This window comes from Mus caroli, chromosome 16 (assembly GCF_900094665.2).
Source record: "Mus caroli chromosome 16, CAROLI_EIJ_v1.1, whole genome shotgun sequence".
NCBI lineage: Eukaryota > Metazoa > Chordata > Mammalia > Rodentia > Muridae > Mus > Mus caroli.
Genome location: NC_034585.1, coordinates 3,602,247 through 3,630,022, shown reverse-complemented (window position 1 = coordinate 3,630,022; position 27,776 = coordinate 3,602,247). Strand labels below are relative to the sequence as shown.

The 27,776-nt window shown below is 43.1% G+C and overlaps 1 protein-coding gene across 22 annotated transcripts in view; it reads right to left on the bottom strand.

Annotated features, from left to right (window-relative positions):
- The window catches only part of Rbfox1 (RNA binding fox-1 homolog 1), a 1,640,850-nt gene that overhangs the window by 41,145 nt on the left and 1,571,929 nt on the right, over positions 1–27,776 (bottom strand). For 17 of the 22 annotated variants that reach the window (XM_029470798.1, XM_029470790.1, XM_029470801.1 and 14 more), the window contains 2 exons: positions 17,551–17,683; positions 6,690–6,729 (listed from right to left, as the gene is read on the bottom strand). In XM_029470798.1, coding sequence (XP_029326658.1) covers positions 6,690–6,729; positions 17,551–17,683 — 173 coding nt within the window. Of the gene's footprint in view, positions 1–930; positions 974–6,689; positions 6,730–17,550; positions 17,684–27,776 lie in introns of all 22 variants that reach the window. The other 5 variants (XM_029470804.1, XM_029470788.1, XM_021184442.2 and 2 more) reach the window with 1 other exon arrangement.

The window sequence follows — 27,776 nt, the reverse complement described above, 5'->3', positions numbered from 1 at the left end:
ACAAGTGGTGCTATATCTGGCTTTATCTGGTTTCTGGGGGAGTCAAACTTTGGTCCTCATATTTGCACAGCAAGTGCTTTACATGGTGAGCCATCTCCTTAATTTGAAAGTTCTTTCTTCTGATGGATTTATATCTGATGGATTTATTGTTATTATTGTTGTTGTTGCTGTTTTATTTGTATGTGTGTATATGTACATGTAGTGAATGTGTGTGTGCATGTGATATGGTGTGTATGTGTGTGTGTGTGTATGTGTGTTTTGTACATACATACCACAGTATGCATGTAGTAGATGTGGATATGTGCATGTGGTGTGGTATGTGTCTGTGTGCATGTAGTGTGGTGTGTATGCTGTGGTATGTGTGTATGTGTGTGTTGTGGTATGTGTGCTGTGGGGTGTACATATGTGCATGCAGTGGTATGTAGGTGTGTGTGTGTGTGTGTGTGTGTGTGTGTGTGGTGTATTGTGTGGTGTGTACATATGTGATGTGCATATATGTGCACATAGAGGTCAGAGGAAAACTTGCAGGAGTCAAGGCTCTCCATTTACCTGGGTTTCTGTGACTCAAACTCAAGTAGGTCATCAGGCCTTAGCAGTTTTTACCTGAGCTGTCTTCCTGGCCATTTTTAAAAATTGTTTTTTAATATTTATAATTCAAGAAATTAAAAGCCACATTAGACCTCTAAAATGTCAAATTCATGTTCCATCCAAGTCGACATATACAATGTTGATATCTGGAAGGAATTCCCCATTGTGGACATATCAGAAGTAACAGGATAAATCTGCATTAAAACTGGAAAATTCAGTCAAGGCTCTGCTGCTCTATGTTAGAGAACACTTGCCCTCCCGAGAATCATCTTGTTAGTCAGGATTTCAGAGCAAACCCACAACCACCGTGATGAGTGTTTTCCATCAGTCAGGAGTTCATACCTGTAGCAATTTATTGCCATACACTGGCTCTTGATACACTACTCTATAAGGAAACAGAGATGTAATGTTTTCAATGCAAAAAAAAAATGAAATAAATAAAAGAAAGTGCACAAATCAGACACAACCCTGGAGCAATTCATTTCCAAGTTTGCTTCTTTTAGTTCAGTATTGAGAGCAACTGGCCAAACTGAAATGGGACGAGGCAGGGTCCAGTCCTGGACTTGAAAATTCTAGCATTGACAGTTATAAGGAAAGTGACCATGAAGCTCAAACTGTGTGGCCTGCATTTGGGATATACCAATATTTGTTTTTAAGAAGATAAAAGGATAATTTCATGGCTTCTCACCTTTCACCCTGCACCCCAACAGTTTCAGTTTTATGAATTTCTCTTATCTCATGGTTGGAATTTTCTGCCTTACTTGAAGATTTAGTTTTGATGTCAATGACTTAGGGGCTAATATAACCTTTCAGGGACAACCCAGACTGACACAGCAAGTTTAGTCATTTCTACTCACACAGCAAAAAAGGCACCTCACAATTGCATTGATCATACTGAGGGCTTCTGCGGTATTTTAAATAGCCTTGTCCAGTGAGTCTGTGGGTGCACATAGGACAGCTACGTGTGGTCCATACATCTTTTACTGTGCTTAACTCAGGCCTCACCTCAGTAGAGCCTCATACAGATTGAGAAGGGCTATGGAAGGAAACAGTTGCCTGTGGGGCTATTTCATGTGTGTCACTGAGATGGAAGAGAACTAAGTCTCTGGCTTCCGTGGCAGATAGTGAAGTGTTGATATTTGAAGTCATTTGGGGACTTGCCCTATGCATCTGTATATACATCTAAAATGTCATCTGACTTTCTTTCTCTTTAATTCCAGTTAACTTTCCTCTTCCAAAATCTGAGAGCATGGAGCTACACTCACCCAAATGTATTTTAATCCCCTCTCATCCCCTCCTCCTTTCCCTCTCCCGCTCTTTCCTGTCTCTCTTCTTACCTTTCTTCCTAGTTTCCATTGCTCATTTGAATGTTTCAGATATTATTGACTAGTGGTTTACTAGACCCTTTAGATATGCCTCTTTCCCTTAATCTTATTTTCCTTCCTTTCACCTTCCACCCTCCTTCCTTCCTTCCTTCCTTCCTTCCTTCCTTCCTTCCTTCCTTCCTTCCTTCCTTCCTTCCTTCCTTCCTTTTTTTCTTTCTGTCCACCCATCCATCGGTCTGTCTGTCTGTCTGAGTGGATGTGTCTTGGGCAGAGAGTGAGGCCAGAATTCTCTCTAACTCCTCAGCTTGTTCCGTGGTTTCCAAGGCCTGGACACTGACCTTCAGGACTGAACAGTAAATGCTCTTAATTGCAGAGCCGTCTCTTCAGTCCCACTCCCTTATAATCTCTATATTATCTTCATATTCTCTCCCTTTCTCTTACTGAATTCTACCACTGTGAACTAAGCTGTTGTCCAGTGATTAGGTGTTGAACTCTGTTTACAGATCGTGGATGCACAAGACTCAGTGTCGGGGAAATTTTGGGAATAAACTCCTTCAACCATAAATTTTTCTGGGGGAAAACCTTCCCCTTCTGAAGAACATGGAGGTGGTAAAGTTTCTGTCTCTTGGGTTGTAGCGAGGCGGAGATGCTGTGGTGTGGACTGGATGCTAAGTATGCTCTGCCTCTTAATTTCCCTATGAACTGTTGTGTCTTCCTAGTGACCAAGGATGGCCAGCCTAATGCTGACTCCCACCTGGACCCCGAATGCTCATCCCCACTCAGACCCCTGTCAACACAAAGTCTTGGGAAGAAAAGGCTTGGGGTTTAAATTGGAGGACTCATGATCTCTGTTCCCAAAGCTCCAGGCTCAGCATGGAATGAGCACATCTAGTCACTGTGAGTGTGACTTGAGTGAAGGAACAGTTTTGCTGAGATAGGGAACCAACCAGGAGCTCTAACAAAAGAGCAGCATGGCATGAGCTGGAAGGTTGAGATGTGCATGCTAGGAGCAGGGCTTACATGTTTCTCCTTCTCTTCAGAAGCATGGGGGTATTGTTAATACGCTGGGTGATATTAATATGCTAGTCCTTTTTTCTCCTTCCTCCCCCCACTTTATCCTACTGCCTGATTTCCTACTGCCTCACCCCAGCTCCCACCAGGAATACTTCACAGTCCCAGTGCTTTATCACTAGTTCTCTCTATCCCTCTATTCATTTTCAATCCAAATGGTTTTGGATCACATGCTGTCTCTTCTTTGAGCCTCCTTGCAAATGTCAACCAAGACTTATTTCCTACTCCTTGGTCAGTGTCTAGCTTTGTGATACCTACGGTTTCAATCATAAATGGAGGGCCTGGCTCTCTAGGTCTGGAGAAGTCTATTTCTGCAACTTTCAATTAATATCGCTCTTACTATTGCTTCTTTATTATTTAATTTGACACTTTCTTAATTAGAGTGAGTGTGATGGTTAATTAATTATCAACTTGATGGGCCTCTAGATTTACTAAGGGAATAAACTCTGGGTATATCTGCTGGGAGTTTCTTGATTGGGTTAATTGAAGCAAGAAAACTCATCCAAAGTGTGAGTGGTACCCTCCAAGGGCAGGGTTCTCAGACTGAATAAAAACAAGGATGTGGAGTGAACACAGACACTTATATATCTCTGTTTCCTGAGATGGAGGAATGGAGATGGAGACCATGGAGGAAAAATTCAAGAGGAGGAAGACATCAGGGCACAAGATACAGGGTAGTGGCTTCAGAGAGTTCTCTCCTATGAGTGTGGATGACCCTCTCTGATAGGCTGAAGGATGGAGAAGGTTTTGCGCAAGAAGAATGTGCCTTGATTAGAGAAGTCCAAAGCTAGGAACTTGGTTATTTACCTAATGGATTATAGAAAAATCAGAGCCTTAAACCTCAAGTAGAGACTGATTCAGATTATACATCCACGAATCTATTTATAGTACGATACTATAATACAATTGTAGGCCTAGGTCAAAAACTTTTCTTTAAATAGGAAAGAATCGGAAATGATTTTCAAGAGATCTCTATAGTCCCCATCACTTTAAAATGTGTGGGACTCACTGTTCAGACAGATACCTCAGCAGGGCAGTGGGACTTGTGGCTTAAATCCACATATTCAAAATGATGTTCCTACTGTGTCTGAGCTTTGTTCTGTGAATTCAAGAGTGGAGGAAATAATTCATGCCATTTATTTCCTTTGAAGTTAAAGTTGCCAGTAGTCCCCTGCTCTGTCTCTGAGGTGGGAGGTCCCAAGATCTAGGTCCCTTCTATCTCAGAGGGTCACACCCCCTCAGCAGCACTATGCTACAGTAGTCTGTATGAGCCTAGAAGACAAACACTGGGCAAGTGAAGGGCTAACCTAGTACTTCAGCAGGGTTACCTCATCACATATTTGGAACAGACCCTGAAAAGTCACATTGTTTTTATGATATAAAGAGTAGAAATGGGTTGGACAGATTGAAAAGAAAGCAGTTTACAAAACATAGGCACCAGGCAGTAGAACCTGATGAATCCTGATTTTTCCTGAAAGCTTCACCTGATAACCTTGGGGGCTGCCCCATTCAGCACAGGGTACTTGAGTTTCTGACTTACAAAGGCTTCTAAATGTCCCTCAAGTATGCAGCAAGCTTTTCTTTTCAGGACTAGCACCTCTCCTAAGCGAGCAAAAGAAAGGTAGCAGGCTGACCCTCTGAGCCTGCTTTGTTCTCTCTGCTCTGCTGATTTTTCTGATGTAGCCCCTAGCATCCCAAGACCCATAGTGTGCAATGCTAGCATCTCTCCTGTCCTTCCCTGCTATCTCTCCCTCTCTCCCTCCCTCTCTCCCTTTCCCTCCCCACCTCTCCAAATGCATGCATATTGGGGAGGTGCACACATGTGCAGAAGCCAGGGGTTGACATCAGGTACCACTGTCAATCACATCTCTGCCTTACTTTGTGATGCAGGGTCTCTCACAGAACCTGGAGCTCACTGCTTCACTGGGCTGGGTGCTGGCAGTCTGAACGCAGTTTCTCAGGTTTGCATGACAGCCACTTTCCTGACTGAGTCATCTCCCTAGCCCTGTTTTCCGTTGTTGTGGCATCCTTGCCCCTGTCTAACATTTTCTTCATGTTACAAAAGAATCTATCAGGCCAGAAAAGGGGAATTCATTTGAAATATTCATGGGAGATAACAATTAATAAATTATTTCACATATGAGAAACTGAGACCAGAGAGGTGCATAGCCAATAACTGATAGCTAAATTAAAGTATTTTTTAATTAGTTGGTGATTTCCATACTTCTTTTTTCTTGAACAGGTGTTAATACAGGCACTTTCATTTCTAGTGGATTTTATCTCTTAAGTACAACCTGCCACCTCCCAAGTTTAAGGACATAATAGTAAAATCCCAGTTTCAGTGATGCTAGGTTAAACCCATTCCAGGCTCCACAGAGGCTGTGGCTATGGACCGACTCTCCAATCCACTTTATATCTGAGGGTAGGACCAGGCTCTGCCCACCTCACACTCGAAATGGCATGAACTGAAGTTTTGGAGAAAAAGGCACAGGAGGGGCAGCTTAAGCTTTGTGACAGAAGGAAGTCGATTGTTCCCAGGATAAATGAAAGACATGTTCATTCATGCTAGTCTGGCAAGAGGGCAAAAACTGTACTAACCTGCAGGTGACAGCAAGTGTCTCAGATGCAATCAGAATGAAACTAAGCCTATCACTAATGGAGACGGATACCTTGCTGCAAAACTGCAGCACTGTGAGACTCAAAGGGATACAGTGAAATAATCAGGGTCTCCTGCCTTCTACTAAATAGCATCAATCTGCACAGAGATAAGGTTTGATTTTTCTTGTCTAGTATATTAAAACCAAGTATGATTCTGTTTACTTACTTGGGGTCATTAATGGTACATTGTAAGTGTGTGTGTGTGTGTGTGTCAGAGAGAGAGGGGGGAGAGAGAGACAGAGAGAGACAGAGACAGAGAGAGAGGAGATAGCAGACTCCTCTATTACCTACTTAGTCTAAACTCAGTTCTATATCTATTTCCATCACACTAGTGTGGCATCATGGGAGCATCAGGATGTGGCTTCTCTGTGTAAGGAGAGTTCATCCTGGTTCTGAAGATGAGACACATCCTCATAAAGAGCAGTTTCATGAAATGGGACTAATTGGCAAATACTACTAGATCAAGGAACTGTTTAGAGAAATAAATTGAATAAATGGCTAGAGAGGGGCCTAATCCTCCAGGTCACACGTGTTGTGGTGGCAGAATTAGCTCTTTATTGCTGTATTCAGAAAAAAGATAGGACTGGATTGTTCCCAGCACTGTTGATAAATAATTGCATTTGTAAGGAAAGCATAAAAAACTATCAGCCATGAAAATACCTTTCGGTTCTCTGCAGCTGGTAACTACCAGCTGCTGTTGTGAATATCCAACAGAAAACACACAGAGCACACTGAGAACTTTAGAGTAAATGTCACTGTGGGTGGAGTTTTTAATTTGGCACTAGAGGGGGGCAAAGCACATCTTTTCAAAATGGGTGCAGTTATGTTCATCTACTCCAAAGTTGATCAAGTCCAAATCATTAACTCAAAGATTAAGTCCCGAGTCCTTTGAGCTCAGGAGCAGCAGCCCTTCTACCTTGAGAGACATGATGAGAATTTCCTTTTGACCCAGAAGAGGAAATTTGACCCATCGAGTTCAGAGCAAACTTGTATAAAGAATGACTCCTGGAGGTAAGGAGGACGGCATGCACGTTAATGAATACTTACATAAATGTCTGCACCATAAAATCCATCCTGGTAAACAACACTGTAGAGGTGCACACACAAAGAGAAACATTCGGGTTAGTGCATTTCCCCATGCAGACGCACCAACCCCACACGGGCCAGGTCAGTCTGGTCTCATGATCCGAAACACAGGAACTGAGGAGAGTTTCAAACTGATTAAGGAGGTTGGAGACAACAGCTGTCCATCAAATCGAGATCTTCCTGCTGGGGTTCCATGGAGTCTGGGTTTCACGGTGGACCAGAGTCAGAGAGTTTTGGCTTGGGCACCAAAATGAGCTTCCTACTCTCAGAGGGAGGTGCATTGTACAACTTAGAAAGGCAAAGAGGGCTCCTGTGTATTTTCAAGTGGCCTACACAGATACACAGTATCTTGACAATTTTAAAATTTGGAATCAAACCACAGATCCCTCCCTCAGCAAACATAAAACACAGCATTTGTTCCAGAATGGGCTTGCAAGGGCAGAGCCTAGGAGTGAAGCACTCTCAGGATAGGCTAGAACTGAATGGCCTTGGGGAACCCTCAACTATCCCAGATGGTGCCAGGCATTTTGCTCTGTAATTATTTCATACTGCAGTGTTATCTGTAGCAGTTCTGTGAGACTTTTATTGTCAATGTAGCAGAAAACTATAAATGTATATATGTGTCTAGATATGTAGATATACATATGTGCAGAATACATGTATTTTTATATGTACAAATATATGGGAGTATATATGTGTTGGTATGCATGAAGCCCTTATGTATTCATGAGTGGGGGTTGCATATATATATTTGTAAGTATTCAGAAAGATCATATTCAGACTGAGGCAAAGTTCTACCTTATGATGGACGAAGCCTAACTTGGTAGGAGCTCTGCATGTTTCTGTAGAATCAGCAGCCCAGAAAGAAGCCATTTTCAGGGGGCAAGAGGCGATCTTGGACTTCTCCAAGTCTCTTGCAATATCAAGGCCAGGAAGCTCAATGCTATGTTACCATAAGACTCCATTCTATTTCTTAAGTATCTGAGTGGGTTTACAGAGGCCGTCTGCATCCTAGATGTACTTGAACTTCTGAGAGAATTGCACGATACCCAAGGGCAAATGCTGTTCTTTCTGAACTGTTGTTTTTATAGGATTGTCATCATCAGCTACCTCCCGTAGCATCTTCCCATGAAGTTGCTGGATGACTTATGATGCTGGCAAAGGACCAGTGAACCCATTGTTAAGTCAAGCCAGGGCCCTAATAGAAGCACAGCTTTGATGGGAAAGGGTCTCAGGAGCAGAATGAGCACGCAGAAAAGCCAAGCATTTTAAGCCAAGGGAGAGTGCATTTTATCACCTAAGCACACACACTCACGCACAGCAGTGACACTGGCTTGCTGGAGAACATGGGAATACACTTCTTTCCCAGAGTCCTTTCAGAGGTGATTGGTTATCCCCCAATACTATTATGCTTAAAGCATGGCAGGGATTTCACACATTAAGGAGGTTGGTAGGAATGGATTTCAGATGTTGTTTGGATTTGATCCTGAAGGGCTACAGTTCACAAGATCACTTGTCAAGCAGTGCTCACCTCTAATCCAAAAGGCAGGCAGAGGTGTGTAAGGTCCTGAGCTAGGCTTTGCCATTAGCAATGTAAAAAGGCATTTGCTGTGAGGTCAGAAGGCAAGGTCAGCTTCTACCAACGGCCTTAGGACAGATCTGATGAAAAGCAGGAAAGCAACAGATAGAAACACAGGGCCCCAAAGCAGAGAATCGAGCAGAGCCGCAGCAAGATCACATCTGTGACATGTTCTCATGCCGTCATTCCTCTTTTCATAGTACCTCTTTTACCCCAATATCCTCATCCAAAAGCAGATAGCTCACCACTTGAGTTCCAGGCAAGGTGCAAAAACATAGAAAACTGGATCAAAGTGCAGCTTCCCTGGCAAACGGCTCTGCAGCCAGAGTGGTTACTAAGACACCTGAGTTTGGTTTACACTTTGTAAGCTGGGACACACATGTGCAAACATATGTTGGATTTGGTCAAGTAATGCTTTCTAAGTGACTACCAATATGCTTAGCACTGAGGCAATAAATTCCACAACTGTGACCCAATGGCTACCTGAAAAAGAGTTATATGTCTTCCCTGTGGGTCCTACCATCAGTGTGTCAGACTCCTGTCCATCTAGGCTGCTCATTAGCTTCTACCTCATAGAAAAAGCATTTGTGTCTAGCCTTTGTTTGGCCACAGAAATTGAAGCCAAAGAATTCTCATACATTGTACCCCATTTAAACTATAACACCTTACTTCATGCCCAGACAAGGTGTAATACCTCTCGGTTCAGAGGACGACACCCAGATCCTAAAGAGGAGTAGAAGACAGAGGGTCATTCTTTGTCAATTCCAGGTAGAATTTAATTACTGGTCAAAGAACAGTCATGATGGATACTTAAAATGTTTCCTCTTGGGAGTCAGAAGCATCATTAGTATTAGGCTAAAGTGAACTACTTGGTGAGACCCTATCTTTCTATTTTATTATTGTTGAGAGCCTGCAGTCTGAGGTTTGTGTCTGGTTTCTGCATTTAGCTGTAATGGTTAATAGTATTGGAAGAAGGAAGAGATAAAATTGAAAAAATAATCCTGAATCCTACCAGTACATAAGACAAAAGAGGTGTGGATGAATACTAATGCTTTTTTAAAAACTAGTAGGGATTTAAATACAGGAAGTCTTGCATTTTCCTAAATGACTATAGAATAGACAAGGTTTGTGGTATTTTGTGGATAATAGGGAGAAAAGTTAAATATAGGCCTTGAAGGCTCAGTGGGACATAGCACTGAGCAGGGATGGAGAGTCATGTGAGGTGTCCAAGATTTGGCTCTTACAGGGAAAATGGCTGTTGCTCTCTCCATAAGGAGCGGTTGTGCACAGGGACTGATATCATGCCAGACATTTGCATCCATCTGTATCAAAAGCTCCCAGAAGCCAGGAAGAACGCTTTGTGATGTTTGCCTTCAGGGAGTCTTTGCTCTGAAAAATAACCCAGTTGCCATGGTTTGTAGCCCACCACAGCTACGGAAAGTTATTCTGAGACTTCTGACATCCAAATTTTGAGACATGGAATTAAAGGGAGACTGTGGGAAAGCTCCCTCACATAAGCACAAGGAAAAGGATGCAAGCCTTGTCTTTCTGCACTGGAAAGCTTCCTTTGCCCCAACCACTACTCTGGAGCATCGTGAATGGGTCTCTCCCTCTACTGACCTCTAAAGATCTAGAGTCTTCAGAGGAGAAAGAGCAGCTACAGCCATGGATCAAGCTATAGTTCCAGCTACAGTCCTTGCTGCAGAAGGGAGGAACAAAGGCACTGGAACTAGCAGGCAGGCCAAGGGACTAGCAAGTGCAAGGAACTATAGTTGGGAGGAGTCTGGCTCTTTGGAGGGCCCAGAGGAAGGGCGTACTTAGTAGCTTTCGGTCCTCACAGTCTTTTAGAAGATGGCCCTTTTAGATCAAGAGTTCCAGCTTCCTCACTTGTACCACGTACATTTTGCAGGCACAAGGGAGACAGTGGGCTATCTACCATCATGTTAACAACCTTGGGAAGCCATGAGCTGACATAGCCAGCCTCATCTCACTATCAGAGGCAAACACATCCACTGGAATGGGCTGCCAGTTTTACAAAAATGCTGCTTTCTCTGAAATATTACTCACAACACAAGCATCAGTAATGTTAGCAGCTTGGTTATTCTGGGACAGGCCCTATCAAAGGATCCTGTGCTCATTACCCACTGTGTCACTTCCATGGGTAATGCCTCCATTCCTAACACTAACAGATCGACTAAGCTAATACATATCCTAGCCCTTGTCTTCTGGTTCCATGGCCAAAGTCTTAATGACACAGCAGGCAGGCAGTGGTCATTGAACTTGAATATGCCTGGGACTCACCTGGAGGACTAACTGAAACACGGATGGCTGGGCCCTATGCCTAGTCCAGAGGTCTTGGTTCAATAGATCTGACTGGGGTACCTGGCTAAAGCATTTTATTTCTTTCAAGAAATGGGTGATGTCCCTGCTTGTAGTTTAAGAAGAAGGGAGTCACTGTGCAGCCAGTGACATGTTCCAGGTGTTATCTTTAATTACATGGAGGAGAAAACTGAAGCTCAGACCCTTTAGGATCCCATTCTCTCTCCCCACCTCTCAGGGTCTCACGTAGCCCAGGCTGGCTTTGAACTCACAATGTAATCAAACACAATCTTAAACTTCTGTGCTTTTTGCTTCAGTTTCCCAAATGCTTAGAAAACATGTGTACACTGCTATGTCAGGCTTTTCAGTGATAGTGGTCAAGTCTAGGGGCTTTGTGCATGCTAGGCAAGCATTCTGCAAACTGAATGATATTCCAGCCCCTAAGGTGCTAGTGTTGGGGCATCGCTGAGTGTGGGGGAGTCCTTACAGAGTCCTATTGGCCTTTCCAGGAATTTCTCCCAGTGCTTTCTTAAAGCCCCAGCAAACAGGTGTACTTAAAATATCAGATACATATATAGGGAAAGGAGGTGGAGATGTACCAGTGTGGAAGATGCAGCTTTAGATACCCAGCGGTTCCCACGCTGCAGACAGGAGTTGCTGCCATGCACTGAGCAGATGTGGCCCTATTTTTAATGCAGAAACGGTCTGTCTAGCCATGCAAAGGTAATTGTGTTGCTTGTCAATCACTCCAGGACTGCAAAATGCTTTTGCTAGAACATGATGCAAATGCACATCTCATTTTCTTAAGAAAGTAATAGTGGTAGTTAAATATTTGGACACAGGCTAGCAAGGGATGATTGCACTAGAGCAAATTAGTTTACCTTATAAGAAGAAAAAGAAGGGAAAAGAACAAGGAAGGAATAAAGGCAGGATGTGCCCCAAACTAAGCAATCTGTTTGTGTAGTGGAATATATACCAACCAAAAATGTATTTTTGTAGAAAAAGCATTTAAAACCTCTCTTTCCTACTGACCCTTCCACCTGGGAAATAAATTACATTTCTGAATATGCTCAAATGTAACTGTTCTGAATGGTTATCAGGTGGCTCCATGCACACACCAAAATTTGTATAGAACTGTGTATGTGTTTGTATCTGTACATTTCCCCAGGGAAAATGCATATTTTTAATCAGATTACCAAAAGCATCTGTGGAACTCATGCCCTCACTGGAGGCAATGTGGAACACGGGACCAGAGGTGGGTTGACTATTGTTCCCACATGGGAGGTGGAAGGCTCCGTGGATACTTTTTAGTGTCTGGCACAGACCCCTGAGCCTCTGAGCCAGTATCTTCCTGATGACCATTGAATTGAATTATGTTGGATGTTGGGGGCTCATTACTTGCTATTCATGGACCAGTGATTGTTTGGTCTCAGGGTTTAATCTTATAGAGAGCAACTTTAAGAGGCTTACCCTTGGGATACTGTCTGATCATTTTCATGGTGATAGAATTTTCCCTAAAGCACTTTTCTAGGGACCTCTAGAAGTTATATGTACAAGTGTCCTACTAGGTTACTTGAGGATGTGTAGAGAGTGTCTTAATCAAAGACCGCAGTGGCAAATAGATGGTCAACAGATTATCAGCTTGACAGAATGTAGAATTGCCTTGAGACAAATCTCATGTCTATGTGGAAGGATCTACATTGGGTTAACTGTTGTTGGTGGAACCACTTAACTGTGGGCAGTCATGCTCCTGGGTTCTCAGACTGAACTGAAAGGGAAAAAGACTGGCCACAAGTATTCAACATTCTCTGTTCCTGATTGAACATTCAATGTGATCAGCTGCCTCAAGCTCCTGTTATCATGCCTTTCCTACAGTGGAAGACTGCACCCATAAATGGGGAGCCATTATAAAGCATTCCTTCTTCCTTAAGTTCCTTTTGTCTGATATTTTGTAGTGGCAACAAGGAAAGTAAATGTTATAGGTAGCAAAGAACAAAGACTAAGGCCCCATAGCCAATGCTCAATGTGTAGGCTTAGATCTATGATGTAGCTACAATGCTTCTTAAGGGTAGCATGCTGGATCAATATACAACATATATAGTACACACTTCATAAGAATCTACTTAGTAACTACTTATGTGTAGTGAAGCAAGGTCTCTGCTGCTGCTCAAGGAATGGGACTAACTTCTGTGTGCTGCATGGGATGCTGGGCTCAGTCTTGTGAATGTGTATCTGATTCTACCTATATTTCCAGCCTATAAGCGCCGTTGAATGCCAACTCCCAGGTGAATAACTTTTCATGAATATGACTCACTGGATGATAGACATTGTGTCTTCTCTATCAAAACTTCAGTAAAGGAAATAAGAAACAGAAAAACACTCATCCATTGGACTTGTGGAGACAGTCTACTAACTGAGGTACTATGTAATACATAAACTATTGGTGTATCTCTGTCAATGCTGTGCTTAAGGGACAGTATGGGGCTTGTGAATTGGAGGAGCTCCCTAGCAAAGAGGGAAAGTATATATGAAGGCGGAAATGTAAGATCAACCTGTATACCAATCAAGAAAAGGGGGGCACTGAGAGGGGAGCATGGGCAACTTACAAAAATGTCAATAGTCACATTGACCTCAACAAGATTAGCTGCAGTCCCAGTAATCATGCCCTAGCATGGGCCTTACTGAGCCATAACCTTGTATGACTCTTCCTATTTCATCCTTCATCAACCCTATGGAGCCAGGTACATGTTTTATTCTCCTATCAAGGAAACTGTGAATCTGCTTGGAGCTTTCCAGGTGGTAAAATACTGTATTTCTATGCATTCACTCTCTGGAGTCAGATTCCTTTACTGTTGGCAGCTGATAGTGAGTGGCTGGCTGCTTTTAGGGTTTTCTGCATATTCCTATGATTCCTTTATTGTCTGTGGGCAGAAGTATTGCTCTAGGAGTGATGATCATATATTGATATTTTCAAAGAATTTTATTTAGGTATGCCAGAGAAAACAAGATAGGACTTCTTCATAATCTATGTAGTTTAACTGCTAGGAGGGGAAAAATGGATACAGATAAAAGTGTCTTTAATGAGTTTTCCTTGGATGCTCATGTCAATGTTGTATATCTCCACAGACTACCCTAAGGTCCACAGAGGTAGCCATGAAGTCTGTTATATGTCACATGTGAGTATGTGTGTGTGTTGTTTTCTATCAAAGAGAAAAAATATAGAAGTCCCATGTGGATCTAGAATACAGAACACCTTTGGGGCTAGAAATACTAGCAACATAAACTCTTATTGGATATTGCATGATTAGGAGTTTATAGATAAATGTATGTCCATTTGGTGACATTAAGAAAAAAATTCTTCCTCAATAAATATGTTTTGTGAAAACATGTCTTAGAAACATGGAGATGGCTGACTGTATGGGTACCTCCAGGACAAGATCTTAATATGGAAGTCTGGAGAGAGATAGCCATAATCTTGTTATCCATGTCTTCTCTTCTGGGGTGCCTTGTCTGAACACCCTTGCTTGGCTAAGGATGCTCCTCTGGTAAACAGCCCTCTACCTACCATCTATCATGTCAATAAGGATCATTACCTTGCATATGGGGTCCAAATCCCATCCATAGGAACTCCTGTGAATATGGTACAGATAGCATACAACAGAACATAAGATGTGGCTACTGCCAAGTGTGAGGCACTGGGCCGAAAGGAGCTGGAGTAAAGGTGTCAGATAAACTTAGCAACCTTTTTCAAATGGACTTTTGAGACAGAAGCTTTGGGAGTCTATGGTTTTTGGACCAGCTTCTCATGGATATGGCAGACCCAGGTAACAGGCAGATCTGCAGTATCTTTGCTTATTGCTTCTACTCAACTCAGGATCGGGTACCTCGCTCCTCTGTGAAATCTATGTTCCGGGTACCACTCTGTTTGCTCCAAAAGATGGGCTGCCTTCCTTGTAATCTAAGTCAATGAACCCAGAGGAAAAAGGGAAACTTTCCTCTTGGATTGTGGTTTTACCCCTTCAACTCCATGCAAATGAGTTCTAGCTATCTATAATCAGTAAAATATCGGTAGCTAAATAAATTTCCATCGCTCACTAGTACTTTGGGTCTTATAGATTCTTGACATAGCATTCTGCCCCATATTGAGAAATACTTATAGTGTGTGTGTATGTGTATGTGCTCTGTGTATGTGTGTGTGTGTGTGAGTGTGGTGTGTGTGATGTGTGTGTGTGTGTGTGTGTGTGATGTGTGTGTGTGTGTGTGTGTGTGTNGTGATGTGTGTGTGTGTGTGTGTGTGTGTGTGTGTGTGTGTGTGTGTGTGTATGAATGTGTCTCTATGTGCATGGAGGGCAGTGCAGGTCCTGTGCATCTTCTGTAACCCTCTAATGTACTATGTTGATACTGGCTCTCACTGAAACAGAAGCTTGCTCGTTTGTGTTAGTCTTGCTGGCTAGTGAGCTCCCAGAGTCAGCCTACCTCCAGGCTCTCAATGCTGGGCCCACAGAATGCTTATACATGCCTAGCTTTTACATGGCATTAGATTCAAACGTCTTCATGCTGGCAAAGCAATTGATCTACCTCAGTGAGCTATTGCCCAGGCTTCTGACACTGATAATTCAGTTTTAACTTCTGACTCCAGAATCTCGGCCATAAGCTCTTCTCCCAGCCCAGTTAAACCCGAATACCTCTTTCTTAGCACATGCAATTATTTATTCTTTGCTGTGTCCTCTACATAGACCAATGGTGCTTTTGTGGAAGCTGGAACGTACAAGCCACCCCTGCAGCCAGTGTAGTCAGGAGGACTCCTGAAGCATTACACTTTCATCCCTTTCAAAGCAGCCATGAACATGTTGTGTACCATTTGGAAGTGCCTGTGTCTCCCTGGTGAACGTGGCATTCATTAGTTATGCATGGTTATTCCAGGCAAAGAGCACATTCATTATAAGTTAGTAAATTTCAGTTTTATAGCAGGTGTGTTATGTTGAGGTTTTTATAAATTGTTCATGGGAGGATAGGCCATATAATTTTACTTTAATTTTTTCCTGTTCAATATAGTAGGGAGATACTGACTAGGGGTATAATACAGAAATGCTACAATTACCATGTACCAAGATGATGATTTTTCAGACAGAACAAAGTGGTATAAATGTGCTATTTAGCATTTATGGCTTGTGAATCTTTCCTCCGTAGTAGTATAAACCCAGATGATTACTTACCTGCTTCTGCTCCCACCCAGTGCCTTCCACAACACATGTAAGAAATGGGCTCATAATGGGCAGGTGTGATACAGATCAGAGTCAAAGGTCAGCTCCTTTCTACAGTATACAGATAGATATATTGGGGACATGGAGAGACTTTTAAGCCAGTCGGTTCTTCTCTTCTTTTCTTTTCTTTTTTTTTAAATACATTTTTATTAGATATTTTCTTTATTTACATTTCAAATGTTATCCACTTTCCTAGTTTCCCCTCTAAAAATCCCCTATGCCCTCCCCCATCCCACTGGTCCCCAACCCACTCCCTCCTGCTTCCTCTCTTGTTATCATTTTTACCCAGTAAGAAACCTTGCTCTGACTCACTGATGATTTACACAAGATTGTGTTTCTTTTGTTGCCTTTACTCTCCCATTTTGGTGACTTCACCTCACTCCTGAGGATGCTGCAGGCTGAAGGAGCTTTGGTTTTTTCACACACTTCAGCTCTGCTCTTTTGGAGTGGGCGAAGCAGTGAATAAATAATGAGAAGAATATTTCCCTTTGTCATCAGTATAGCAAGTGAGCTGGGGTAATTGAGATTTCCTAAAAGATTTATATGCAACAAAGCTTTTAAGAAAATGCTTTTAACCCTTTTCAGATGGTCCTGAGCATAAACATAGTCTTTCTACAGACCAGAAAGCTAGTCACTGGCCTGGAAAAGCTTGTATCAGAGTCTCCTGAGGATAGGCGAATCGTCTGTGCAACAAAGGCAGGCAGTCCAGTCCAGTTCAAGCTTTTAGCCAGGCAGTGCTTTGCCCTGAGGGTGGGGCTATCGTAAGGATCGCAGGATGTTTAAATAGTGTTCAGAGACCAGGATGTTATCCACTTGATAGCATCGCCCATGTCTATCCTGTGGCAATAATCAAAAGTATTCCAGGCCTTGTACTAGTACACTTAGAGCTACCTCTCTTTGTGTCCGGGGTGGAGGAATGCCCTTCCAAGATTCCCGATGAGGGAAGAGCAGAAGTATCATTTCAGGGCAGTTTGCCTGTAAGTTAGTCAACTTTTCTTTCCCTCTGTCCATCTCCCATTCCTTCTTTACTTCCCAACCATTCCTAGACTTTTAGCTGTCAGTAACAAGATCCGATCACAGAAGGCCTCGGTGGGCAAAGAGAACGGGAAAGGACAGGATGGGCTGTTTTGGAAAAGGCATGTAAAAGGCAAATTAGCTGTAATTTTATCCCTGTCTGGAATGTTTTGTTTGCCTCGACACCTAATTTTTCAGGCAAAAGTTCACACACCGAGGAGTGCAAAAATGTCTACGGGGAGGGAAGCAAGATCTCCCAAGTGAATTTTATGTATGGGAAACCTCATGTCCCTTTGCATTCAAGGGGTAAATATAGTCCAACCTCCTTAATAACCAGATGCTTGCAATCATCAGAAATACATTTTTGGCTGTAACCATTTCTCTGTTCTCCAGCATTCAGTCTCAAAGAGAATTTACATAACAACATGTGACATGTAGAATGCTTAAAGGCACCAACCATGACCAGACAAATTACACTCATTTTTCAATACTCCTTGCAAGGTGCTTTGCAGCAGGCAGGTTAGGCTGCATGCTGGGGAGGTTCCGGTGGGGTGGTCAAGACCATCATGCGCTGGCAAACACTCCGTGCCTCTGGGGAGGGAGAGCAGGTGCAGGGAGCCCCTCCCCCGGAGGGTGCAACACTTACCCGCCATAGGCCGGGATTGGGGGCGGGGGCGCTGCAGCCCTGAAGGTGTTGTACACGGTGCGACCACGGCCTCGAAGGTGAGCCCCTCGGTATGCAGCTGCAGCAGTGGCGGCCGGATATGGGAAGCCAGGCACTATGAGAGAGGGGAGAGAGCCGGGCACAGTGAGACGCACACGTTGCCTGCCTGGCAAGGACCATTTTTCTGGACCCTGTTTACATGGCAAGAAGATGAGATAACCCATCCTACTCTCTATTAGCAAGGTGGAAAGGCAAACACAAGTGCTGCACACGTGAAACAGAACCTGGTGAGCATGGCAGAGGGAACGTCAGAAGTTTCTGACCATGAGGGTGTGCGAAATGAAAGACATTTGCAGATAATTCCTGACAGCAGAGAATCTCCACAGTTAAACTTAAAATAAAGCAAATTGAAACACTTATGTACATGCATATATAGGCACATATGAGTGTGTTTCTCCATATATCTAGGTACACGACTGGGAAACCTCATAGCCTTTTGGAAAACATGGTTGTATGATGAGAAGTCGGGAGAGGAGTTATAGCTGGCAATTCCTTGAGTGTTTGATCTCCTCTAGGCAGCCCCTTCCACCCACACAGGCAGATATGAACTCCTCTGGAAGGTCCACGCAGCTATTAGGAAATGACCCTGCAGCTTCCTGTCTCCTGCTGAGCCTCACACTATTCTGCCTGTGCTGACTCTTCAGTTTAAGTAAAAGGCATTGTACTTCAAACCTTTCCTATACAGAGACTAGGTTCCCTGAAAAGCCACTGCCTGTAAAAGCTACAGTCAGGGCCCAGAAACCAGAAATGAGGGCCACACCAGGAACTCAGGAACTCTGTAAAAGCCCCCACACACCCAAGTTTCCCTTCTGAGGCTTCTGCAGGGCTTGTGACCAAGTGGGAGCACTCTTGATCACAGCATCCTAAAGACAGTCTATACCTTGTGTCCACACTGATCAAGGTGGCCTGCCTACACCTTCCCACCATCATCTTCAGGAACAAAAGAATCCTGCCCCCCGCATCTTCGCATATTCAAGTCATTCTCACACATGCTCAGTTATGAACCTTGCTAGGGAATGTGTGGGAGGAGTGCACACTCGCACGGGTGCACACTCACCCAGGAACACATGCACACCACACACACACACACACACACACACACAAGAAAATTTGAGATGTACACATAAACCCCCAGGAAGCACCTGCTCTCATGGAGGTGGAGGTGGCCTTAGAGCAAAACCCTGGGTCTCTGCATAGAGGGGGTGGACATGATGGGGCTGTTCACAGTTCTGTAAGAATTCCTAGCAAGGTTATTCACTTGAGGTGAAGGCCGGCTGCCAGTGATTGTCTGGAATTTGGTACGTGCTTTTGAAGGTAGAGCAGTCTTCTGTGGTGCTTTTCTTTGCAACACGAGTAAAATACCAAGATCATAGAACAAAGACAGACTGGGTTTATCCTCCTGTTTTAAACTGTTTTACAATTATTATTAAAGACAAAGTGTGTGAATTTACTGCACCCTCATATCAGTCTCTATTACCCAAGGTTCCTGGATTGTGTTGCAACCAATATGGCAGAAATAGAGGCTCATGATGTACTTGGCAAAGCAGGAATTCAAGCCGAGGACTGTGCAGCACAAGAGATGTTTGCTTCAAGACCAGGAAGACAATGGATGGGAATGGTATGATCCTGATTCTGTCTAACAATAATGCAAATTTAAAATGTCATAGATGTTTTGCAGTTTTAAAATAAGGAACATGAGAATGTAGAGTACAGCTGAGTAGCTGACTTGCTATGTGAGGCCACCCGGATATTTTGGCTCCTTTATTGTCTCCTTCTTTGGAACCACACGAGTGATGACCAGGATGGGCATACCATCTTGGAGGACTTAGTAGAGATGTCACGGGAAGCAGAAGCTTGCCATTGGAGTGAAGACAGCAAGTGCAGCTCAGGGTGGAGAGTCAGGGCTTCGTTCTGTAACCCTCGGTTTTGCTTGGGCAGGGTAAGTGTTTATAGATGTTGAGATGAGGTTGTGCTCTTCCAAGCAAAGCTCGTTAGCACAATCCTTTCCCAGTGAAGGGGACAGATGAATGGCTACAGAGCAGTGTCTGACTCAAACACGGCTGCCAGGGAGGGCAAGTCCCTGTGAGCAAGTCAAATTCTCTAGTGATCTTGCTGTGGGCAGCAGCCCTCACGTAGACAGCAAGGCCCACACTGGTCCCCCAGAAGGCTGGTTTCTGGTTTCCCTCCCTCCCTCCCTACTGCACATTTCCCTCTCTTCTCTCTTTTAAGACAGGCTTTCCTGTATAGCCTTACATGGCTTGGGAGCTAGACTTCACCTTACAGTGACACTTTTGCCTCTGCCTCCCAAGTGCTAGAAGGGTGTGTGTGTGTGTGTGTGTGTGTTTCTGTGTGTGTGAGTGTCTGCATGTCCCACTCCAGGCATTCTCTTGTCCTGAATGAAACAAGGACAAGTCAAGTAGGAAAGGGAGGGAGGGGCCAATAGAGTGAGCAGGAAGTGAGGGAATCAACAGGGCGGGGACTCAACAACATAGAATGCTTTTATTCTTTCTGCCTACCACCTATTTCCCCTCCCTCCCTCCCTCCCTCCCTCCCTCCTTCCACCCTTCCTTCTGCCTCTCTCTATTCTTCCTGCCTCTCCTCCTTATTTCCCTTCATATTTCTATCTCTCTTCTTCTTCTTTTCATCTCTTCTTTTCTTTGTTCTCATCTTTCCTTTATATACCCCACACAATAAAATTTCTTGCTGAAGACAGATGCTCTGGGCATACTGTGTCAAAATCAAGTAGCTTGAATTTCATAAAGAGAGAAGAAGCACTCTTGCTTGGTGCTAAAAAGCAAGCTCCATTAGGACAGGGTTCTCTGTCTGCCCTGCTCTTTGGTTTGGATGTGCAGCTAACTGAATTCAATCCAGACCTTGCTCATCCTTTTGTCCCTAACTCCTATCTGCGTCTACGAGAGAACTGTCCCTTTTCTCCACTGTCGGCTTTCTACCAGTGCCCAGACCTGAAGATAAACAAAGTGCAAGGGAGAGTCTGCCATAAGCCCTAGAAACATCTCTACTGTGGTCCTAAGAGGTGTTGTGAAACGGTCCAGAGATGCCACTAGATACAGTGTCTACCAGTCTGCAGTGAAAGGAGAAACCACTTAAACAAATGTGGCGTTTACAAGTATTAAAATCCTCAGTTTAAGTCACTTCGATTTTAGTATAGATGGCATGTTTCAAAAATGGTTCTTGAGGCTCAGTCAGGAAAATGCTTGCTTGCACAGCATAGTGGCCTGAATTTTTGAGCCTTAGAATTTATATTTAAAAACAAATAAAAACCAGGCAAAATAGTACAGGCTTATAGTCTCAGCACCGAAGAGGCAGAAGTAGGCAGATAGCTGATGTTTGCTAGTTAGCCAGTTAAACCTAACTAGTGAGTCTCAGACCGTGAGAAAAATGACAAGGTGGATGGTCCTTTAAGAGGATTGGAACTCATGACTATCTGCAGGAGCAAACACACTTTCACCCTGACTCTACACACAGAATGCTGCTTGCTCTGGGTAAACTCTCCCAGACAGGCAGTGCCTACTAAAAGCTATGTATAACACTCCATCTAGAGAGCCCACAAACAATGTCCTCCCTGGCCATCTGAGGAACAGCTCTCCCTGAGCACATCAGTTGTGTGAACTGAGTGAGTAAATGCCCATCCATATCCACATGGTAAGAGGTTTTGAGTCACTGCCTGTGTCTCTGTACTTCTCTGCTTTTCTCCCATGCCTGCCAATGACAACATAGCCATTGTGTGCCACAAAGTCACACGGTCAGTCTCAAGGGCAGAGAGCATGTCTTTTCATTAGGCTTCTTTTACTCTCATAGAGTGGAAAATGTGGACATTTTCTTACTTGCTTACTAGGTGTAGTGATTTATAAATGCTGACATGTGGTTAAATGTATATTTGAAGCAATTACTTGGACAGATAACCCAGATACAGATTAAACACAACCAAATAGATTTATTCTTCAAATATACACTGGGAAAAAACCCTCTTAATGTTTCATTTCCTCTGCAATACAACACTTACCCTGTCGAATTAAAAGTATTTTATCATCTATGTACATTCTGGTTCAAGAGTTTATATCCAGTAAAAGGATAATAAATGCTTAGTAAGCTCGATGTGAAATGCCAAATTAAAAGCATATACCCTCCCAGTTTCTGGAATGGAGTAAGCTAGTGCTAAAATAAGATACATGAATCTGTCACCTTTGCTAATATTTCTATATAAACTGGATCTGATGGCGCCTACCTCTAATAGCAGCACTTAGGATGCTGAAGCAAAAGTACAGACTGAAGCAAAAGGCCAGCCTGGGCTACATAGAGAGAGCCTGTCTCAAAGAAACAAAACAAATACCAAGCAACAAACAACCAAGGATGATGCTAGAAAATCAAAATAATGTGAACTTATTAGCATGTTTAGAGCCATAATTCTTGAGTTGTCTTCCCCAACTTCTGATGAATAACTTGAGGTTATTAAATACCTAAATAAAATCACCCCTGACAATGGTGATATTCAAGTTGATTTGTGGATGCCGGATTCAATTCTGGATTTCCTTCTGGATGGAGAAATGAGGGAGAGAAAACTCCTATAGACCCACTTAAACCTGGACAGCATGAATCAAAGTTTTGGAAGTCTGGTGTCAACAAAATAAAATTGGATTCAGTTCCATAAATTGGATTCAGTTCATAAGCTGCAATAAAACACCAGAAAAGCACAGGACAATATCAAAAGAAAAAAAACACACCTTAGGTGTGTGACATGTGTCAATTTCTAACTCTACCCAGCCCCTGCCAAAGCTCTCCAGTTAGAGAGATGAATGTAAGAGCAGGTAAGTAGAGGGTGGGGGGTCACCCCTCATCCTTGGGAATAAGGAATGTTCCTACACCATGGAAACTCGATGGAGCAGAAGGCTAAGCTAAGAAACAAGAGGTGCTCTGTGAGACCCAAGTGGCAAGGCAAATCAAGGGCTTTAAATGGAAGACATGTGGGTGTATCCAGTAGCCAAACAAGCCATTCACCAGAGTGTCTACTGCTTCCTGCCACCTCTCCCTCAAAACACAAAGTTCGTTTGTGCCTCTGAGGCTCCACGTTCATGTATTTACAGTGACTAGTGCCTCCCCCCTCTCCGTCTCCTTTATGAACATGGTGCTTACCTTCGAAAATAAACACAAATGAGATCATTTCACCAGCCTGGAAATCCCAAGAGAAGAAATACAAAGCCAGTGGAAAATACTTGAGGGTTATAAACTGCGTATTAAAGTTTTAGAGCTCTGAGAGAGGCAGAAGAATAGCAGATGCATACCCCAACAGGGGGGCAGATTCTGCAACACACTCATAAAAATATACAGGCTGCTTTAATGAGCAATTATTCTTTGCATTTGTGTGCTGGGTTGAATTTGCATGAGATTGCCAGATGCCCTGGTAAAGGTGTTGCCACCCGAGTGTGTGGGACTCTCTTTGTCTGATGCCTCCCTTTTTCCCTCACCCTTTGAAGATATGAAGACACACATGCACATGGTAATTTGTGGTTGAATTATTCTGTAGGTAATGTATGGTTAGAAGCATTCGAATGCTTGAATTTGGGGGTTTAAGTGTGTCTTCAGCAGCAGGTTCAGGGTCTTATTGGATTCCCTTGTGGCAGGGACTCACATTTCATCTGTCAGAGTATAAATTAAGCTATGATGCCATCATTAACAAATGCACTGGGGCACTATAAACAGCCAGCCTAGCTCTGGAGAGGTAGGCCATTGTGCAGGAAACATTTCGGTGAGAGGTCCAAAAATCTGATTCTTTTTTCTAAAATGAACAAAAATGTTAACTTCTGTTTTCAAAAATGAATCCAAAATGAAAGTCCACCAAGCTAGTTTGGAACCCAGAGCTCACACAAGACTAATGTAATATAACAGGGTATATTAAGTTATAGGTAAAAATACATGTCTTCTTCTTTTAATGAAGTAATTTTTAGGTTATGGGGGGAAATGATTCATTCTTTCGGGCATTTATATAGGGACCCCAAACTGCACTTGAATTTGTAGAATTTCTGGCTCTTCTACTCACATGTCTTTATGTTTGAAACCCACATTCAGGATCCATGCCTGTTTCAGCACAAATGATGTTAAATGCTGCTGCTTGGAAGTGAATAAATCTACATTTTGGACAAACTGGTTCCTTATAGGACATCCTCATTTGAAATGCATTGAATGGGAAAACAACAACAAAAAAAATTCTAATTAATGTACCACTCTAATCACCATTCTCCACATGGAAGAGTAATTTTTCACTGTTCATTTGCTTGGTTTAATCTCAAAACTGACATAACAGAAATGCAATGCCCTATAAATCTCTGCTTGTTTCTTTCTTTAATATTCATATTCCATTGAACTGCGGAGGCTTGTTGCTGCATTCGGCTACAGCATCCGAAAGTGTCGATAAAAATATTGTGAAAGGCAAGATGTGTTTTTTTGCTGGCTGCGCTGGCCATTTATTGCAGGGGGGGGGGTCGGGAACACAATAAATGGCTGGTGGATCGTCCCTCGGCTGGCTGGTGGGTGATTAGTGATTAATTACCTTGCAGCAAATTGACACGGCACCAGGAAATTGACACAGCCCTGATTAATTAACTTTTTATGGGCGGTAGTTACTCACAAAACACTGCGCACCATAATTGAATCTCTTTACATAACAGTCATGGTACAAAAGTTTTACTCAAATCCAAATTAGCCAGAAGTTTCTAAGGCGGTTAGAGGTCTGATTAGGATGTATTTGTAAGAACTGGCAAGAATTTGGACTTGGAGGGAGATGTGGTCTTGAAAGGAGAGGGGCAGGGGTGAGACAGAACACCATATAGGCTTGACTATCAAGGCAGAACATATTGATCTAAGTCTTCACTTAAGCTGGACTTTAAAAGGACGCTGAGATGTGTCATTTTTCTCCAACTTGACGGGGCTGCTGCCTCTGAGGAGTTTGGACAGATTCCTTCCCTTTAGTTTAGTCTGTAAAGACTGGCATGTTTCCATGAGGCAGATTTATGCCCTTGTGTCATCTCTTATATCTTGTCCCTTTATGATGACACCACCATTTTCTACCAGTGTTGTGTTCCTCTTCCCAACCTTTTTTTCTTCTTATAACCTCTTTGACTGACACTTGTCCTTTCACAGCTCTCTACTAGACTATCCTGAGAGCTATATGCTGGGGACTACTGTGTCTCCAACATAGACAAAATGGTCTGGCACGAGGAGGTCATCCAAATGTCTTGGTCATACTGTCAGATAATCAGAATTCTGCAGCAATCCAGTTACAGAGAAAACTGGGTGGCTGGGTAAGCTTGAACTTGGAAGTCTTGTTAAGATGTTGCCTTGCTTGCTTCCTCAGGATTAGAGTGTTGAAAGATTCTGGATCTCACTTGTCAAAACCCTAGGCAGTGATCACTGGAGTAATGCTAGCTGAGATGTGATCACAGTTGGCAGAATTCTAGCCTTTGAGACTCCATTATCAGATGGAAGGGATTCAACTGCATGATAGCAGCTAGTGTTTATTAACACTTGCTAACTGCCAGATGCACACATTAACCCATTAGCTCTTTGAAAAACCACATGAATCTGGAGTATTTCTATTTTTGCTTTCTTTGGGGCAATTGAAGTTCAGAGCAACTCGGCAGCCTCCAAAGTTGAGACTCTGTGTCTTATCTTTCATCTTATCCTGAAACATCCCCACTCCAGTTTCTGCTGTGCTCTTTGTTTCCATGAAGGGAGCCCAGTGTGGCTTCCCTCCTATTGTTTGCACAAGTTGCAACATTTTCTTCTGTATTTCTACAAAATCAGAGGGAGCCAGCATCAATCCATCACAAACTGGGTGAATCTGCAGAGAACTTCATTGACAAACTCCCTTGCTATACTCCGTATTGGGGGGATACTCTGAGGAGGGACTCTGCCATCACTGTCCTTATGTATTTCTGATCTGATATTTCAAAAGATCTGAATCTTCATTGTTCTTCCTGTAATTGGGGCTCAGTTCACAGAGTTAGCCATAGATTTATGTTGCTAAAAATCCAAGGGAAATCTATTTTCCTTTCCTATGGGAGTTTATCTACACACCTGGCGATAATCCAGGTTGTCTTAAGTAACCATCGACATATAGAGATATGTAAATAGCAACTAGAGTTATACTACAGTGGTGTTGGTAAAGGTCTCTGTTGTACACACAAAGCTAGTTACTATAAGTTCTCAGTAATTCTATTCCCTTACAACACTTGAATCTGGAAGACTGGAATACAAAACATATTTCAGAATTTGGCAGATGGCTTACTGGTAAAGTAGGTACCCCGAAAGTAATGAAGACCTGAGTTCAAGCCCCCAAACCCTCATCAATAGCCATGTGGTGACACAAGCCTTTAATTTCAGTGCTTTGTGGGGAAGGGGAGGTAGCAGTGTAGAGACAGACAGATCCCCGTGGCTCATCTCATTGCCAAGCCAGACTAATAAAATCAATGCACTTGAGGCTAAGTGAGAGACTGTCTCAAAAAGTAATACAGAGACACCCTGGACCACCTCTATCCCCCACAGGAATACACACATGGGTGCACACATACCCACATCCATTGAAACCTCATTTCTAAAGTCAGAGCTATTTGGATACAAAACTAATTTTCTAATACTGTTTTTCTCATATTGTTCTCATATTGTTCACCATAGCTTGGTTTGAAACAAATCTCCTGCTTGTACATAAATGAGTGATCACTGGAAGAAAACCATACAGAAAACTAGGCACAGTGAACACAGGGGGATTTGTTCTGGATGGCAGGGTTGCTGTTCCCTAAGCACAAAGATTCCCTCACTCAAAACAGCAGTTCTGAAAGACAACAAACCCCACACTTGTTACCCAGGCATAGGAATCTTTTCAAACCATTCATCTGTGTGGGACTGAGCAAGAACACAGCTTTGGGCTCAATAACCACTCCACCATTACTACTTCCTGTGGAATCTAGCTGTTTCTCTCCCATGTCACCAATGCCAGGGTTAATGCAGCAGATGCACAGTGGGCGCTTCGGGGTTGCTGAGTGGATGGTCCCACACCTTCTGTGGAAGAGGTCCTCGTGATCCCTCTGACTCATAGGTATGGACAGACTCCCCCCAGGCAAGATTTCTGTAATGTTTCATTCAACAAAATGGAAATGAACTTCCATCTCGGAGTGTTTAATTTGGCAGCACTGCAGCCGACATTTGCAAAAGTGCTTTCTGTTGTTGGACGGAGCATAGAAGTTGGAATCTATTTTAATTTCGATAGAGTCACTTGCCATAATCTTTAGTTTGTCAAAATCAGCACCAGTGTCAACTTTCTTCCCCTACAAAACCTTGAGGGGAGTGGAGAAACCAAATACTCTCTATAAATAATGACTTTATCAAATATACATATATATATTAAAGTTTCAAGTGTTAAATCATTCATGATCTATCTAACAGCTGGCTGGAATGGTGAGCTCGGTAGATTGCCTCTCCAGGTAGAAAACAGGACAAGTGAGATAAATTAGCTGCCTTATGCTGGGCTGGATTACCCATGGTTCTCTGGGGTTACTGCAAGCTCTTGAGTGTGAGGTCCTGGCAGTGACCCACAGGACATGTATGACATGCAAATACATTTGTTCATTTCACATCCAGCTATTACTGTGAGGATAGCTGTTCTGTCTGTCAGTGTTCGGTGTTGAGGCCATCCGGCATTCAGCATCAGTATTTAGCTAAATAACAAAACAAAATAAAAAAACAAAACAAACAAACAAAAACTGCTCTGAGCATTTGACCAACACCCCTAAACAAACCTGTAGGCCAGGTGCCATCTGTATCTGTTTGCCATGTCCCTGATTTAGAAGCTAGAACCTCAAGGCCCTCTTACAGAAGGAGGACCATTTGGAAACTGTACAGTTCTTCAGTCAGTACAATCAGGCTCTGTGGTAAACTTTCAAAGATCCTGCAGAAGATAAAGAGAAGGAGGGTCCAGCCTGTTGCTTGAATAGCTACCTGCTACAACTCAAGAAGCCTGGAAAGTCCTCCCATAGCCATCTCTTTCAATGCTCTCATATAAGTAAGTTCACAAACTAATCTACATAGCAAAGACAGTTGGCCAAATCACAGCTACAACACAAGCAGAACACACTGCA